The sequence below is a fragment of the Saimiri boliviensis genome, chromosome 8 (assembly GCF_048565385.1).
Source record: "Saimiri boliviensis isolate mSaiBol1 chromosome 8, mSaiBol1.pri, whole genome shotgun sequence".
Classification (NCBI taxonomy): domain Eukaryota; kingdom Metazoa; phylum Chordata; class Mammalia; order Primates; family Cebidae; genus Saimiri; species Saimiri boliviensis.
This window is the reverse complement of record NC_133456.1, coordinates 86,994,484-87,007,297: the sequence shown is the minus strand read 5'-3', so window position 1 is coordinate 87,007,297 and position 12,814 is coordinate 86,994,484. Positions and strand designations below refer to the sequence as shown.

At 46.3% G+C, this 12,814-nt stretch overlaps 1 protein-coding gene across 3 annotated transcripts in view; it reads right to left on the bottom strand.

Annotated features, from left to right (window-relative positions):
* Nucleotides 1-12,814, bottom strand: part of SRGAP3 (SLIT-ROBO Rho GTPase activating protein 3) — a 260,739-nt gene that overhangs the window by 124,113 nt on the left and 123,812 nt on the right. For all 3 annotated transcript variants that reach the window (XM_003927107.4, XM_003927108.4, XM_010337846.3), the window contains exon 2: nucleotides 11,836-12,028. In XM_003927107.4, coding sequence (XP_003927156.1) covers nucleotides 11,836-12,028 — 193 coding nt within the window. The remainder of the gene's footprint in view (nucleotides 1-11,835; nucleotides 12,029-12,814) is intronic.

Genomic DNA, 12,814 nt, shown 5'->3' with positions numbered 1-12,814 from the left:
AACCTCCTGCTATCTAAGCCGCCCCAAGCAGGATTTGGGATTCACTGCACTTGCTTGTAGCATGAATCATTCATTCAGTAAATACTAACCGTGTGCCTGTTCTCCACCAGGCAATGGAAGCAAAATAAGCCACACTTCTCACTTCCTGGAGCTTACAGTCTAGTGGGGGTCTCAGATAGCAATCAGATAATCACAAAAATCCATAGAAAATAGCAGCAGGAAGAAGGGCTCTGAAGGAGAAATGCATGGAGCCTGGAGAGCCTTTAACAGGATCTGTCCCAGGCCTCGCTCCTGGCTCCTGGTGGGTTGTTGGAGATCTTTGGTGTCTTTGGTGTAGACACAGCACCCTGATCTCTGCCTTCACCTTTCCAAGGCATTCTCCCTGTGTGTTGGTCTCTATGCCCAAAGTTCCTTTTTTGTAAAGATATATACCAGTCATGTCGGATTAGGGCCCACCCCAATGACCTCACTTTTACCTGATTACCTCTAGAAAGACCTTGTTCCCAAATAAGGTCACATTTTGAGGTACTGGGGTTTAGGACTTCAGCATAGGAATTTTGAGGGAACACAATTCTACCCTGATATGGTTTGGTTGTGCCCCCACCCAAATCTCATCTTGAATTGTAATGTAATCCCTACATGTGATGGGTGGGACCAGGTGGAGATAACTGAATCATGGAGGCAGTTTCCCCCATGCCATTCTCATGATAGTGAGTTCTCACAAGATCTGATGGTTTTATAAGGGGCTTCCCCCTTCACTGGGCACTCTTTCTCTCTCTTGCTGCCCTGTGAAGAGGGACCTTCCACCAAGATTGTAAGATTCCTGAGGCTTCCCCAGCCATGCCAAACTGTGAGTCCATTAAACCCCTTTTCACTATAAATTACTTTATAAAGATTTACTTTATTATCTCCCCCCCACACACACACCAGGAGTCCCCTGAGGAGTGCAAGGCTGCGGCGCTGGGAGCTAGAGAGCGCAGTCCAGGGCCTGGCTCTGGCACTATTTGGCAACCCTGAGACAGAGTCATCCCGAAGGGGACTCATTCCATTCATTGAGTCCCCTGGCCAAAGCAGGCTCTGCTTATCAGTGTTGGGGGGCTATCAAGTCAGGAGGCTTGGATTCAAATGCTGATTCTGTCTCTCACCAATAAACTGAAATTGCAAAGTTACTATAGTTAAACCTTCTCTTTCCTTATTTGTGAAACGAGGTGACAACTACCTCATAGTGGTGCTTTGAGGACTAAATGACACAACCCATACAATTCTCTTAGTGTCAACCCCTGCACATAATAGTAATTTTTATTGTCAATACCATTATTATCGCTAGCACCTCACTAAGTTATTGGGAAGATCTAAGGACTGCTGTACATAGACAAACAGCCTATGGTAAGTGTTCTAAAAATACTAGTTTTCCTCCTCCATTACTACTTGATCCTTGCAAACTCTTATGTGAACTTCAAGTCCCAGAGAAAATATCCCTGTGACTCCCCCTCCATCCCAAGGCAGAATGATTCACAGGCTCACTGCTTCCTCTGGGATCTCATTCCTCACACTGCAGCATGAGGGTACACGTTGATATCTGTTATCCAGCAGTACCTCTGAGCTCTCCTTTGACTTCCTGTATGGATTCTTGGTATCAGAGCAAAAATCCCTGCCTCACTAGACAATTCCTGTTGCTTTTTTTCACAGCAGTTCAAATAGCAGCAACCAGAACTTAACCCTCTGCATGGAGCATTTGTATCAAGTACAACCCCTGGAAGGTGAGGGGTATCAAAACTGAGAAAGCCAGAATAGAAGGGACTCTGTCATCCCAAATACAGAGCACAGGTCAGCCTCATCTCTTTCCTTGCAAGCCCCTTTGTCTTCGTTTACCTGCCTGCAGAATGGGTGCACCATGTGGTATGTGCAGCACTAGGCAGAGGAAAAGGCCCTGAGCCATGGCTTCCTGATTGATGCCTGTGCTGTACAGGTCCTTTAATCTTTCAGGCACCCCTCACACCCACCGCTGTGAACCAAGTGCTCTACTGGATGTCTGATAGGCATCATCTCATTGCACCTTCGTGGGAAATGTTGTCTACTAGGAAGGGGTTATCTTTATCTTTCTAGGTGAAGACACTGAGGTTTCAAGAAATTAAGTAATTTGCCCAGAAGGACATGGCTAGCACAGGTAAGCGGCAGAGCTAGGATTCCAATCTGGGTTTACCTGACTCCAAAATGCAAAACCGGGCCAGTTCTTTCACCAGTCAGCTGTGGGTCTGAAGCTAGGGCTCACCCTGCCTTGCCTTCACGTCCTTTGCCTATCAGCTGGGGATGACAATACCTTCCTTGACTCTCCCAACTCTCACCAGGATTCTTGGGAGGATTTAAGCAGCTAAAGGCTAGGGAAAGAATTTGCAAACTGTAAGGTCCTATATAACCTTCAAAGACTATTATTATCCTATTTACCTAATGGAATAGAGTCAAAACTAAACTCCTACATATTACTGTTTGTGAAAATCTCATTTCTTACATCTATTTTTTATTTTTAGTATAAAAATTAAATGATAGAAAAAATATATGTATATCAAGCGTATGCATGCATAAAGAAATCATGTCCTAGTTAATGCTTTGGAAGTTACTGATTAGAGTCTCTGAGGATTCCAGGGACTTTGGTGTGGGACCTGGGAAAGAGCCAGATGGAAAAAATTGGAAGGAGAAAAAGGAGCTATCTATAGCCATTGCAAAATCCACTCTTCAGGCTGAGCCTCCTGTCTTAAAATCCCTTCCCCTGATTTCTTTTTTTTTTTTTTTAAAAAAAAAAAGGAAGGTGGAGGATGAAGAAGGTAGAGATGAAAGATTCTCACTTTGCAGGAGGAACTGGAAGGGGACTTAGAGTGATTTGATGCTGGCTTTAGGATTTTTGCCATTCCTGCATACCACCACACTTAATATCTCCCTGTTGAGGTCTTTTTTTTTTTTAATTTAAATGTATTTACAAAGAACTTCGCTACTTCTAGCTTTAAAAAAAAATCATTTGCCATAAATAGAAGGTAATAAAAAAATAAATTCAGTGAAAACAAAACAGTATATTCAATCTTGAGGTCTGTTCTCTATTTGTTAGAAAGGAGATTACAGGGCATTAACAACACACTAGTACCAAACTGAGACTTTCTCCTCCAGGCTACCAGAAACCTTAAAGGAGAATTGAAAAGTTAATTCAATATGTATGGTTCCTGTGTTATCAAGAATCCCCTTTCATTTTGATCATCCATATTACAGAAATGCCACCCTTAAAATACCCGGCCTTTGTGTGTATACCTCTGTACATTGGGAACTCACTACCTCCCCAGGCAGCCCTTTCATTGTTGTACAGCTGTGGCTACTGGAACGTCCTTAAGGTTGAGTTGATGTTTGCTTCTCTGAAAATGCTACCCTCAGACATCACTTCTCTCCTTCTGCAGCCACACAAAATAAGTCTATTTGTTAAATATATTTAAAGAAAGCATTTGGTAGTGTCTTGGTTAATTCAGCCACTCATTGAAAAAAAAATGATAAAGCATCAATTATATATCAGAGAGAGGGAGACTAGAAATGGTCCCTTACCTTCAGGCAGCTGGCAGACTGAAGTGAGAGAACCAGATGTAGGAACTGGATCACTCCTTGATAATCTGATGCAAGCCCCATGAGAGAGACACAACTCACATGGGAGGCGAGAGGAGCAGCTGACTGTAGGCTTGGGATCAGCAGCAGGGGCTTCACTGAAGAGACAAGCCCGAAGCTGGCCTCTGTGTAGGAACTGACCGGGGGATAGTAGCAACCCCCTGATGCTCATCCAAGGAGGATGTGGTTGACATGGATAGGTGATTCTCAGGAAGCACTAAGCCACCCCGGAAAGGTGAGGGAACAAAGTCAGCAGCTAGCTGCAGTTTTGCATTTTTGAGTCACGTAAACCAAGATTGGAATCCTAGCTCTGCCACTTACCTGTGCTAGCCATGTCCCTCTGGGCAAATTACTTAATTTCTCAAAAACTTAGTGTCCTCAACAAGAAATATAAAGATAGCCCCTTCCTCGCAGACCACAGTCCCCGTGAAGGTGCAATGAGATGATGCCTATCAGACATCCAGTAGAGCACTTGGTCCACGGTGATGTGGATGTGAGGAGTGCCTGAAAGATTAAACGACCTGCACAGCACAGGCACCAAAAAATCAGGAAAGATCCAGCTGGCACATGGTGATCTGAGAGAACAGCAGCTCTAGAAAGTATGATGCCGGAAAGCCATTGCTAGCTTGATACCAGCTGCGGTAATAGTAATAGCTGCAAATGGAGACACAAGCCCCGCTGGAGGGCTTTCTCCATCTCTACCTCATTCTAAGCAAATGTTTTAATTCTGAATCCTTTTTACACGTATATCTCAATTTATATGCTAAAAAAGTGCTTCTCTGTTTAGGAATAGCCTGGAAGGCTAAGTCTAAATTATAGCATCTCTTTAGAGACATGCTGCATCTGTGAAAAAAAAAAAAAAATCCTGTGATGCTCTATCCCCACTAAGAAGTGTTTTCTTGGAAATGAAGTTAGTTGTTCACAGGAATCCTCTCTCCCAACTGCTCTGTGAAGCTGAAAGAGGCTCCAAACCTCCTTTGCACAGGATATCTGCATAGAATATATTCCCTAACTAGCCAAGCACCTCTCAGCACTTTCCAAATTCTGGCTTTTCCCAAATGTTTAAGTCATATTTAAATAGAATGCCCTGTTGCTTTTTGTCACCGCAGTTCAAATAGCAGCAACCAGAACTGAACTCTCTGCATGGAGCATATTCATCAGGTACAGCCCCGGAAGGTGAGGGGTATCAAAAACTGAGAAAGCCAGAACAGAAGGGGACTCTGTCACTGCAGATACAGAGCACTATTTGCATAGAGTGTTGCTACTACAGAGGGTAACCCCAGTGTTTGTTTAGGACAGAGATCTTCAAACTAGGTCTCAAGAAGTGCTGGTTTGTGAAATATTAACAAATATTACGGGGAGGGCCAGGTGTGGTGGCTCTGCCTATAATTGCAGTGTTTTGGGTGGCTAAGGCAGGAGGATTGCTTGAGCCCAGAAGTTTAAGTCCAGCCTGGACAACATAGAAAGACCCCTGTCTCTAAAAATAATAATAATTATTATTTTTAAAAATTTTTCAAATGTGGTGGCATGTACCTGTAGTCCCAGTTACTTGGGAGGCTGAGGCAGGAGGATCACTTCAGCCCAGAAGTTTGAAGCTGCAGTGAGCTGTAATTGCACCACTACACTTCGGCTTGGGTGACAGGGTGAGATTCTGTCTCAAAAATAATTAAATATGTAAATAAATAAATAAATACTATGGGGAGAGGGAATCCTGTGGTCAAATAGCTTTCAGAAAGAAGTCAACAGGCTTAATTATTGCAAAAATCAGTCTTCCTTATCCTCATTCTCCTCCTCCTTTTCCCCTCTCTCTCTCCCATTCAAACATCTCAAAGTATTGATGTTTTAGAGAACATTTTCCTGGAGGAAGAGAAAGCCTTATTCCCAGGAAATGTCTGTGTTTGTGGAGCCATCAATTCATTTGGACAAGACCATCCACCTACCCTGAGAGGCAGGTTTGGGGGTCCCATATGTGCCGCCCACTATACCACAGTCCCACTCAGGAAGGGCTTAGCTCCAGGCCTTCAGAAGGAAAAGCCAAGCTCAGGTTAGGCCTAGCTTGCAAAGGGCAGTACATTGTGGATTTGATGCTGGTGAAGAAGAGGGAAGGCCAGTGTACCCTGAAAGTGAGTTGAAAACCATTTATCACTCAGAAAATCATCACACTGGCTCTTCAAAGTGAATGCCATCAGACTCCCCCAGGGGGCTTGTTAAATGCAGATTGCCAGGCCCCACCCCAAGAAGTTCTGATCTAGCAGGTCTCTGGCAAGGCCCCAGATCTTGCATTTCTAGCAGGTCCCCATGTGATACTGGTCCCATTCCCCAAATGGGGAGACCACGGCACAGTCCACACTCTGTACTCTGTCCTTTCAGCAATATAGGACCCATACCAGGCACATGAGTGAGTGGCACTTCACCCAGATGGCCTCACCAAGCTCCTAAGGCAGCCAGAAAGCAAGCATGCCCCCTTTCCCTGTCCTCCCTACACAACTCTAATTACCACTTGACTTTCATTCACTCATTCATTAGTCAATGACATTCAGTAGCAACCATGTGCCAGCCCACTGAGAGGTGCTAGAGACTCTGGGTCAACAGTTCACCCTCTCTGCCATCTCAGAGCTTGCAACCCAGTGGTTGTCCAAAGGAGGATAGACAAGTAAACAGATTATGACAACACAGGGCTATAGCTCTTGCCTCATCCTCTTCCCCAAGTCCATCCCATCTCAAGGCAGAAACAGGAGACATCCTTTTCTCTCTCTTTTCCTCTGTTCTCCTCTGAGAGGTTTCCTGGCATCTGATGACTTCTCTCATCTGCTGTGTTCCCACCCAGGCCATCACTGCCCCTGCCTGGAAAGCTATATCCATATGTCCATGAGTGGGCTCCTCAGCTCCACCCTCCAACCCAGGTGGTGTTTTAAACATATAAATCCCATCATATGACTCCCTGCTTCCCACTCCCCATACTCACTAATTCTGGCTATTTGGCCTCCATCCCCTTCCACTGCCCCATGCTGCTCCTTCTCAACTCTCAAGTCTCACTTCCTCCAGATGCCTTCCTAACCATGGTCCAGCTTGGTGTGGGCTACCAACCCTTTGACACTCCTCCAATAAGAGGAGGGCTTTATTTCTTCTTTCCTATAGCTGAGCTAGGGCTGAGACAGCTTTGGCAAATAACATCTGGGTCGGGGGGTGATACTATGCCAGCTCCAGGCCTAGCAATTAAGAGGAAGCCCCAAGCTACTGTGTTGGAAGTCTGATGCCCAGCTGAAGCAGGAGGCCCTTGACACTACATGGAGAGGAGGGCAGCCCAGCAGGGCCCAGCCTACTCACTGTCCCATGGAGGAACAAGGCATGCAAGTAAAGCTGTCTGGGACCCTCCAGACCAGGCCCTCTGCCAGCTGAATATCACTGAGCCATCAACACCACATACAGCAGAAAAATCACCCAGCTGAGCCCTGTCCAAATCCTCAATCCATTAAACCACAAGGTACACTAACTTTGGTGGCACTGCAGTTATACAGGAATAGATACCCAGATTCCTATTTATTTCCATCATTGCAATCATTGGATTACAGCTGGTCTTTGTTTTAGCTGCTTTTTAATGTTTTATTCTTCATCTCTCCCTGTAAATTTCACCATAGCAGGAACCAAGTCTATCTTGTTCACCACTGTACACCCAGGCAGGGTCTGGCACATGGTAGGTGCTCAATAAATACTGGTAGAATAAGCAAATAAATAAGTACATCAGAGTGTGATGAGCACAGAGGGAGGCCCCACGTGGGAATCAAGGAAGCTTTTCGGTGGACATAACATCTCAATGCTATGGGCTGATGGCACGCAGGTGCAGGACTCAAAGGGCACAGCTATGGGATTGGGCCCCCCACAGCCATACCAACTACCAGGCCTCCCCAAGCCGTGTTCTTGTCTCTCAATATCTGGCAGCAGAAACCATGCCTCATTTATCTTTGTGTCTTTGGCACTGAGTACAGCCCAGGAAAATATGAGGTCCTCGATGCACGCGTTTCAAACAAATGAAGTCCCACATGGCTTCTTGGAGAGAGAAGCCTGAGCTGGAAGTTAAGAACCCTGGGTTTTCATGCTCAACAGCTCATTGTGTCCTTGTTAAAATAAGCCGCTCAGTTTTTTTCTGTTGCTCAGTTTTTCTGTTGCTTAGTTTGCCTGAGATAAAACCACTGATTCCCTCTGTACTACCCTGGGTTGTCATCAGGTTTATAAGAAAGCAAGGATGTCAGAGTCCTTTGAAGAAAGGTTTGTTAGAATTGAAATATGTGTTGTTAGAAAAGAAATATGATGATATTGTTCTCTAAATGTTAACCCTGCCCCAGGGAAGCCTTCAGAGCCATCATGTGAGCCTTTCTTTGGATCACATGCCGCATGGAACTCAGCCCAGGTGAGTCTAGCCCTGAACACAGCACAGTGCCTGCTCCTGGGCAGCAGCACATTCTTCCATTGCCCAGGTAGGGAGGGAACAGCTGGGGCCTTAGGGAGACACAGCCCATGGAGCACAAGGAGGAGCAATAGACTCGGAGCCAAGGACCTGAGTTCCCATCTCAGTTCTGCCCCTAATTTGCCACAAAATCTTGGGCAAATCAGTTCCATCTCTGAGGCAAATCTCTCAGCTAAAGTGGACTGGATAGACCAAATCAATCCTCTCCCTTCCTTCCCTCCTGTCTTCTTCCCTCCTTCCTCCCTCCTATCCATGCACACGCACCCCAGCTCTGCCAAGCACCGGATCCACTGCTGCAGTCGGAATAAAATGACAAGTCCTGGTCTCTGCCCTCAAGGCACTGAGGGGCTACTTGGCAGGTAGATGGACATTATTAAACCAAGAATCTTTACGACGGTGAGACAAGGCTTCTCAGAACAACCCAAATGAAGGGAGCAGAGAGCAGTACAGGCCGTGCGTGCTGAGCTCCAAGGAAGAGGCAACCCGAGGCCAGTCAGTGCCTCAGGGTCAAAGGGTGAGTCCAGCCTGCCCCTAGAGACTCTGCGCTTCCAGAAGCCAAGATGGCTCTGCCATCACATTAGCATTGTGCAGAGGGCCCCCTCCAGCTGCACTGGCCTGGGCCGGCACTCTAATTAGACTTTCATAGTGTGTCAGGCAGCCTGCGTGGCCCGGCTGCCAGCTGGGGCTCCCGTTCCGTCTGGTGGCCTCAGTTAATGAACCCATGAGGGTTTGGCCAAGCTCATTATAGGTGATGCAAGGGAACAGGGTGCCCCCCCATTCCCTCAATCCATGCCTTTCTCATCTCCCCATGTGCACACTAAGAATGGGAAGAGAGCTGATTCCTAACCAAGAGGAAGGAACGGGCAGGAGACGGCCCTGTCTGCCTCTGAGGAGAGGCCGAGATGTGGTGGCTCCAGTGTCCGCTCAGCCAGAGTCATGGGTTTTTGCGCTGATGTCTGTGCCTGTGGTTTCAGGGAGAGTCCAGGTGCCACAAATACTCTCAAGCTGCACTAGACCCTTTCTTATCCCAGGCCAAGGAGGCAGAACAAGAGTAGAAGGTTCAATTCTGTCTGTTTCCAATGTGGGTTCATAGACATGTTTGGACAAGCTGCTTTCTCAGAGCTTTACCATCCTCATCTTTATGATGGGGTAGTCATATCCACCTGGCACAAAGTAAGTGCTCAGTGAATGCTTTCAATACATTAACTTTGTTTTTATTCTTAAAAGACAGGGGACAAGGCCGGGCACGGTGGCTCCTGCCTATAATCCTAGCACTTTGGGAAGCCAAGGTGAGCAGATCACCTGAGGTTGGGAGTTCAAGACCAGCTTGACCAACGTGGAAAAACCACATCTCTACTAAAAACACAAAATTACCGGGTGTGGTGGCACATGCCTGTAATCCCAGCTAACTTGGGAGGCTGAGGCAGGAGAATCGCTTGAACCCCAGAGGCAGAGGTTGCGGTTAGCTGAGATCACACCATTGCACTCCGGCTCGGGCAACAAGAGTAAAACTCCATCCCAAAAAAAAAAAAAAAAAAGGACAGGGGAGAGAAGTTTCCAAAATTTGAGCCATGGTTATGAGTAGTAGGACTACAAAAGATATTTTTCCCTTTTCTGTACTTTCTAAATTGCGTACAATGAGCATTTTACCTTTGTTGTTTGAAAAAGTACAAATTTTCTCCAAAATATGTGTCCAAAAAAAAAAAAAAAGAGAGAAGATGTAGGTGAAAGGGTCTAGACTATGTCTGGGTGAATATTCTTAGTAGAGGCTTCCTCCTGCAGCAAAAGATTGAATAGAAGAGATTGGGTGGAAAAAGCAGCATGGTATTTGCAAATGTGTAATGCAGCAACTTCTTATCCCCACATGCCAAGAGAAGGCACATAAGTTAGTGTTTAGATGCTGTGGCACGGACTAAGGGAGGGGTTTAGGGGAGTTTAAAGGAAGAGAGCTCCTGGCCAGAGTGGAATGGAAAAACTGTGCACAGGAAGATGGACACAACCCAAGTGTCCACCAGCAGATGAACAGACAAAATGTAGTCCATCTGCACTATGGAATATTACTCAGCTTTAAAAAGGAAGAACATTCTGACACATGCTACCGCAGGGATGGACCTCAAAGACATTGTGCTGAGTGAAGTTAGCCAGTCACAAAGAGATAAATATTGTATAACTGCACTTATGTGAGCTATCTACATCAGTCAAATTATTAAGACATAAAGTAGAATGGTGGTTGCCAGCAGCTGGAAGGTGTGGCAGGGAATGGGGAGTTCATGTTTAATGGAGATAGAATTTCAATTGAGGAAGATGAAAAAAGCACTGGAGATGGTGGTGACAGCTGCACAACAATGTGACCGTGCTTAGTTCATTTAAAAATGATAGAAATGGTCAATTTTACATTATGTGTGCTTTGTCACAATTAAAATATATATATATACAGAGAGGCCAGGTGTGGTGGCTCACATCTGTAATCCCAGAACTTTGGGAGGCTGAGGCAGGTGGGTCACTTTAAGTCAGGAGTTCAATATCAGCCTGGCCAACATGGTGAAACCCTGTCTCTACAAAAAATGCAAAAATTAGTTGGGTGTAATGGTACGTGCCTATAATCTCAGCTACTCAGGAAGCTGAGGCAGGAGAATCGCTTGAACTCAGGAGGCAGAGGTTGCATGAGCTGAGATCACACCACTGCCCTCCAGCCTGGGTGACAGAGCAAGACTCTGTCTCAAAAAAAATACACACATGTATGTGTGTGTGTGTGTGTGTGTGTGTGTGTGTGTATGTGTGTGTATATATATACACACACACACATATATACACATGGGGTGGAGGAGAGAGAAAGGGTTGGGGGAGGGGAGAGAGAGAGAAACAGGGCAGATGAAGCAAGTCACTTGTCTCCTGGTGTTGAGGGCCACTGGCTGGAGAAATGACCCAAGGAAAGGGGAGAGTCCAGGAAGCATGGCTGAAAGAGACAGTGCTGGCAGGGGGACCTGCCGAGTGGAGTCCTGCATGGTTGGCAGAGTCCAAGTGAGATTTGCTGCTTCCTGCCTTTCTGAATTTAATGAGCTGAAGCCGAGGAGTTCTAAGCGCAGAAGGTTTTGTAGCTGGAGGATTCAGGGCCTGCCAAGTCAGTGCCCTAGCAGATGGTGCCTCCATGAACTCAGAGGTTGGGGTATGAGAAATCAGGACAGGGGACAGTTTGTGCATCGTGAATACGTAAATAAGGCACGGAAAGAGCCTGGTCATGGAGGTCCTCCAGGGGAGCAAGGAAGAGGAATGTTTGAGCATCAGTTCCATGGAGAAAAAATTCACTATGCTAAAGGAATTCAGAAGAAGACTGGCTGACAGCCAGATGAAAGACAACTGGATAGGAACAGGATGTCCTGAAGGGAGGTAGGGGTCTCATTAGGGCACAGGAGGCTAGTTCAGTGCTGGTGCTTGGTAGGATAATAATAACGACAGCAACGATTGATCAAGTACCAATTGTCTGTGACAAACACTCTTCTTGGGTTGCTCATTTTTTCCCTTCAGGAAACTTCTGCAGAGGATCTCTTTCTAGCTTCCCTTTACCTCTGAGGAAGACTGAGGCTTGGAGGTATAAGTAACCTGCAGAGCCAGGGCCTTGAAGACATTCCCTCTGCCTCCAATGAGGCCAGCTTCCTTTCTGCTTTGCCACCAACTGTCTACCCACCCCAGTGCTGCCTCCCATTTCTGTGCACCCATATCCAATTTCTTACTTGAACTGGTGCTCCCGGGAGCTGCGGATTTTGGAGGAGAAGCGCTCAGCCAGCTTCTCCAGGCTGCGGGAGTACTCGAGCTCAATCTCAGCTTTCCGGCGGAAAAACTCCTGGAGGTCTTGAAGCAGCTGCAGTCGCGACTCTGATTGCTGCTCCAGACATTTGAACTGCTCCACCAGCTGCGTACGGATCTCTGCGGGTACACAAGGGTGGGAGCATGAGACCGGTGGTGGATGGAGGCAATGGGGTCCATTCTGCTCCTGGCCCAGGCCCTGCAACTCAGGCAGCTCCCTCCTACCACCACCCAGAGCCTCTCTGAGTTCAGCCAGAGCCCAGACCTTGCTTGGCAGAGCATTGGCCCAAAGATTCACTCTTGCTCTTTTCTGCCATTGGTCTAACCAGATGTTTCCAAAACTTGAATCATTGCATGTCACCACCATAATTTTTCCCATATCCACATGCCCCAAGCATTCTTATTTCTTCCATATGATCTAGCGAACTGACTCGCTTTTCTTAGGGAGATGATCTTGCTTAAAATGCAAAGTTTCCTATCACTATAGTAAAGTGAAAAACTAGGACTCCTTGCAGCCTGGGAAATAATTCAATGAAAACAAAAACATTGTAAAATTGTATCTAGAGATGACTGTTTACCATAGGCCCCAAGCCCAAGCTGCTGGCTCGTTATCAACCAAAGGAAAACGGCAGTGTGACTTTCTCCGTGTGTAGTTAGGACTGAGAGAGGGCCGAGAAGGGCATGCTCTTCCCTCTTGGGTTTCAGTGTTATATAAGGCCATGTGTCCTACTTTAAATCACCTTGAATCCATGTATGAACCCTCAGATACCACACTTCAGAAAATACTGATTGCTCAACAGGTCTAGGCAACCAGGGCAACAGTTCAAAAGCTGGAAGCTGGAGTTAAACATCACCATCATACAATCTATGCATGTAACAAAATTACACTTGGACTCCATACATTTA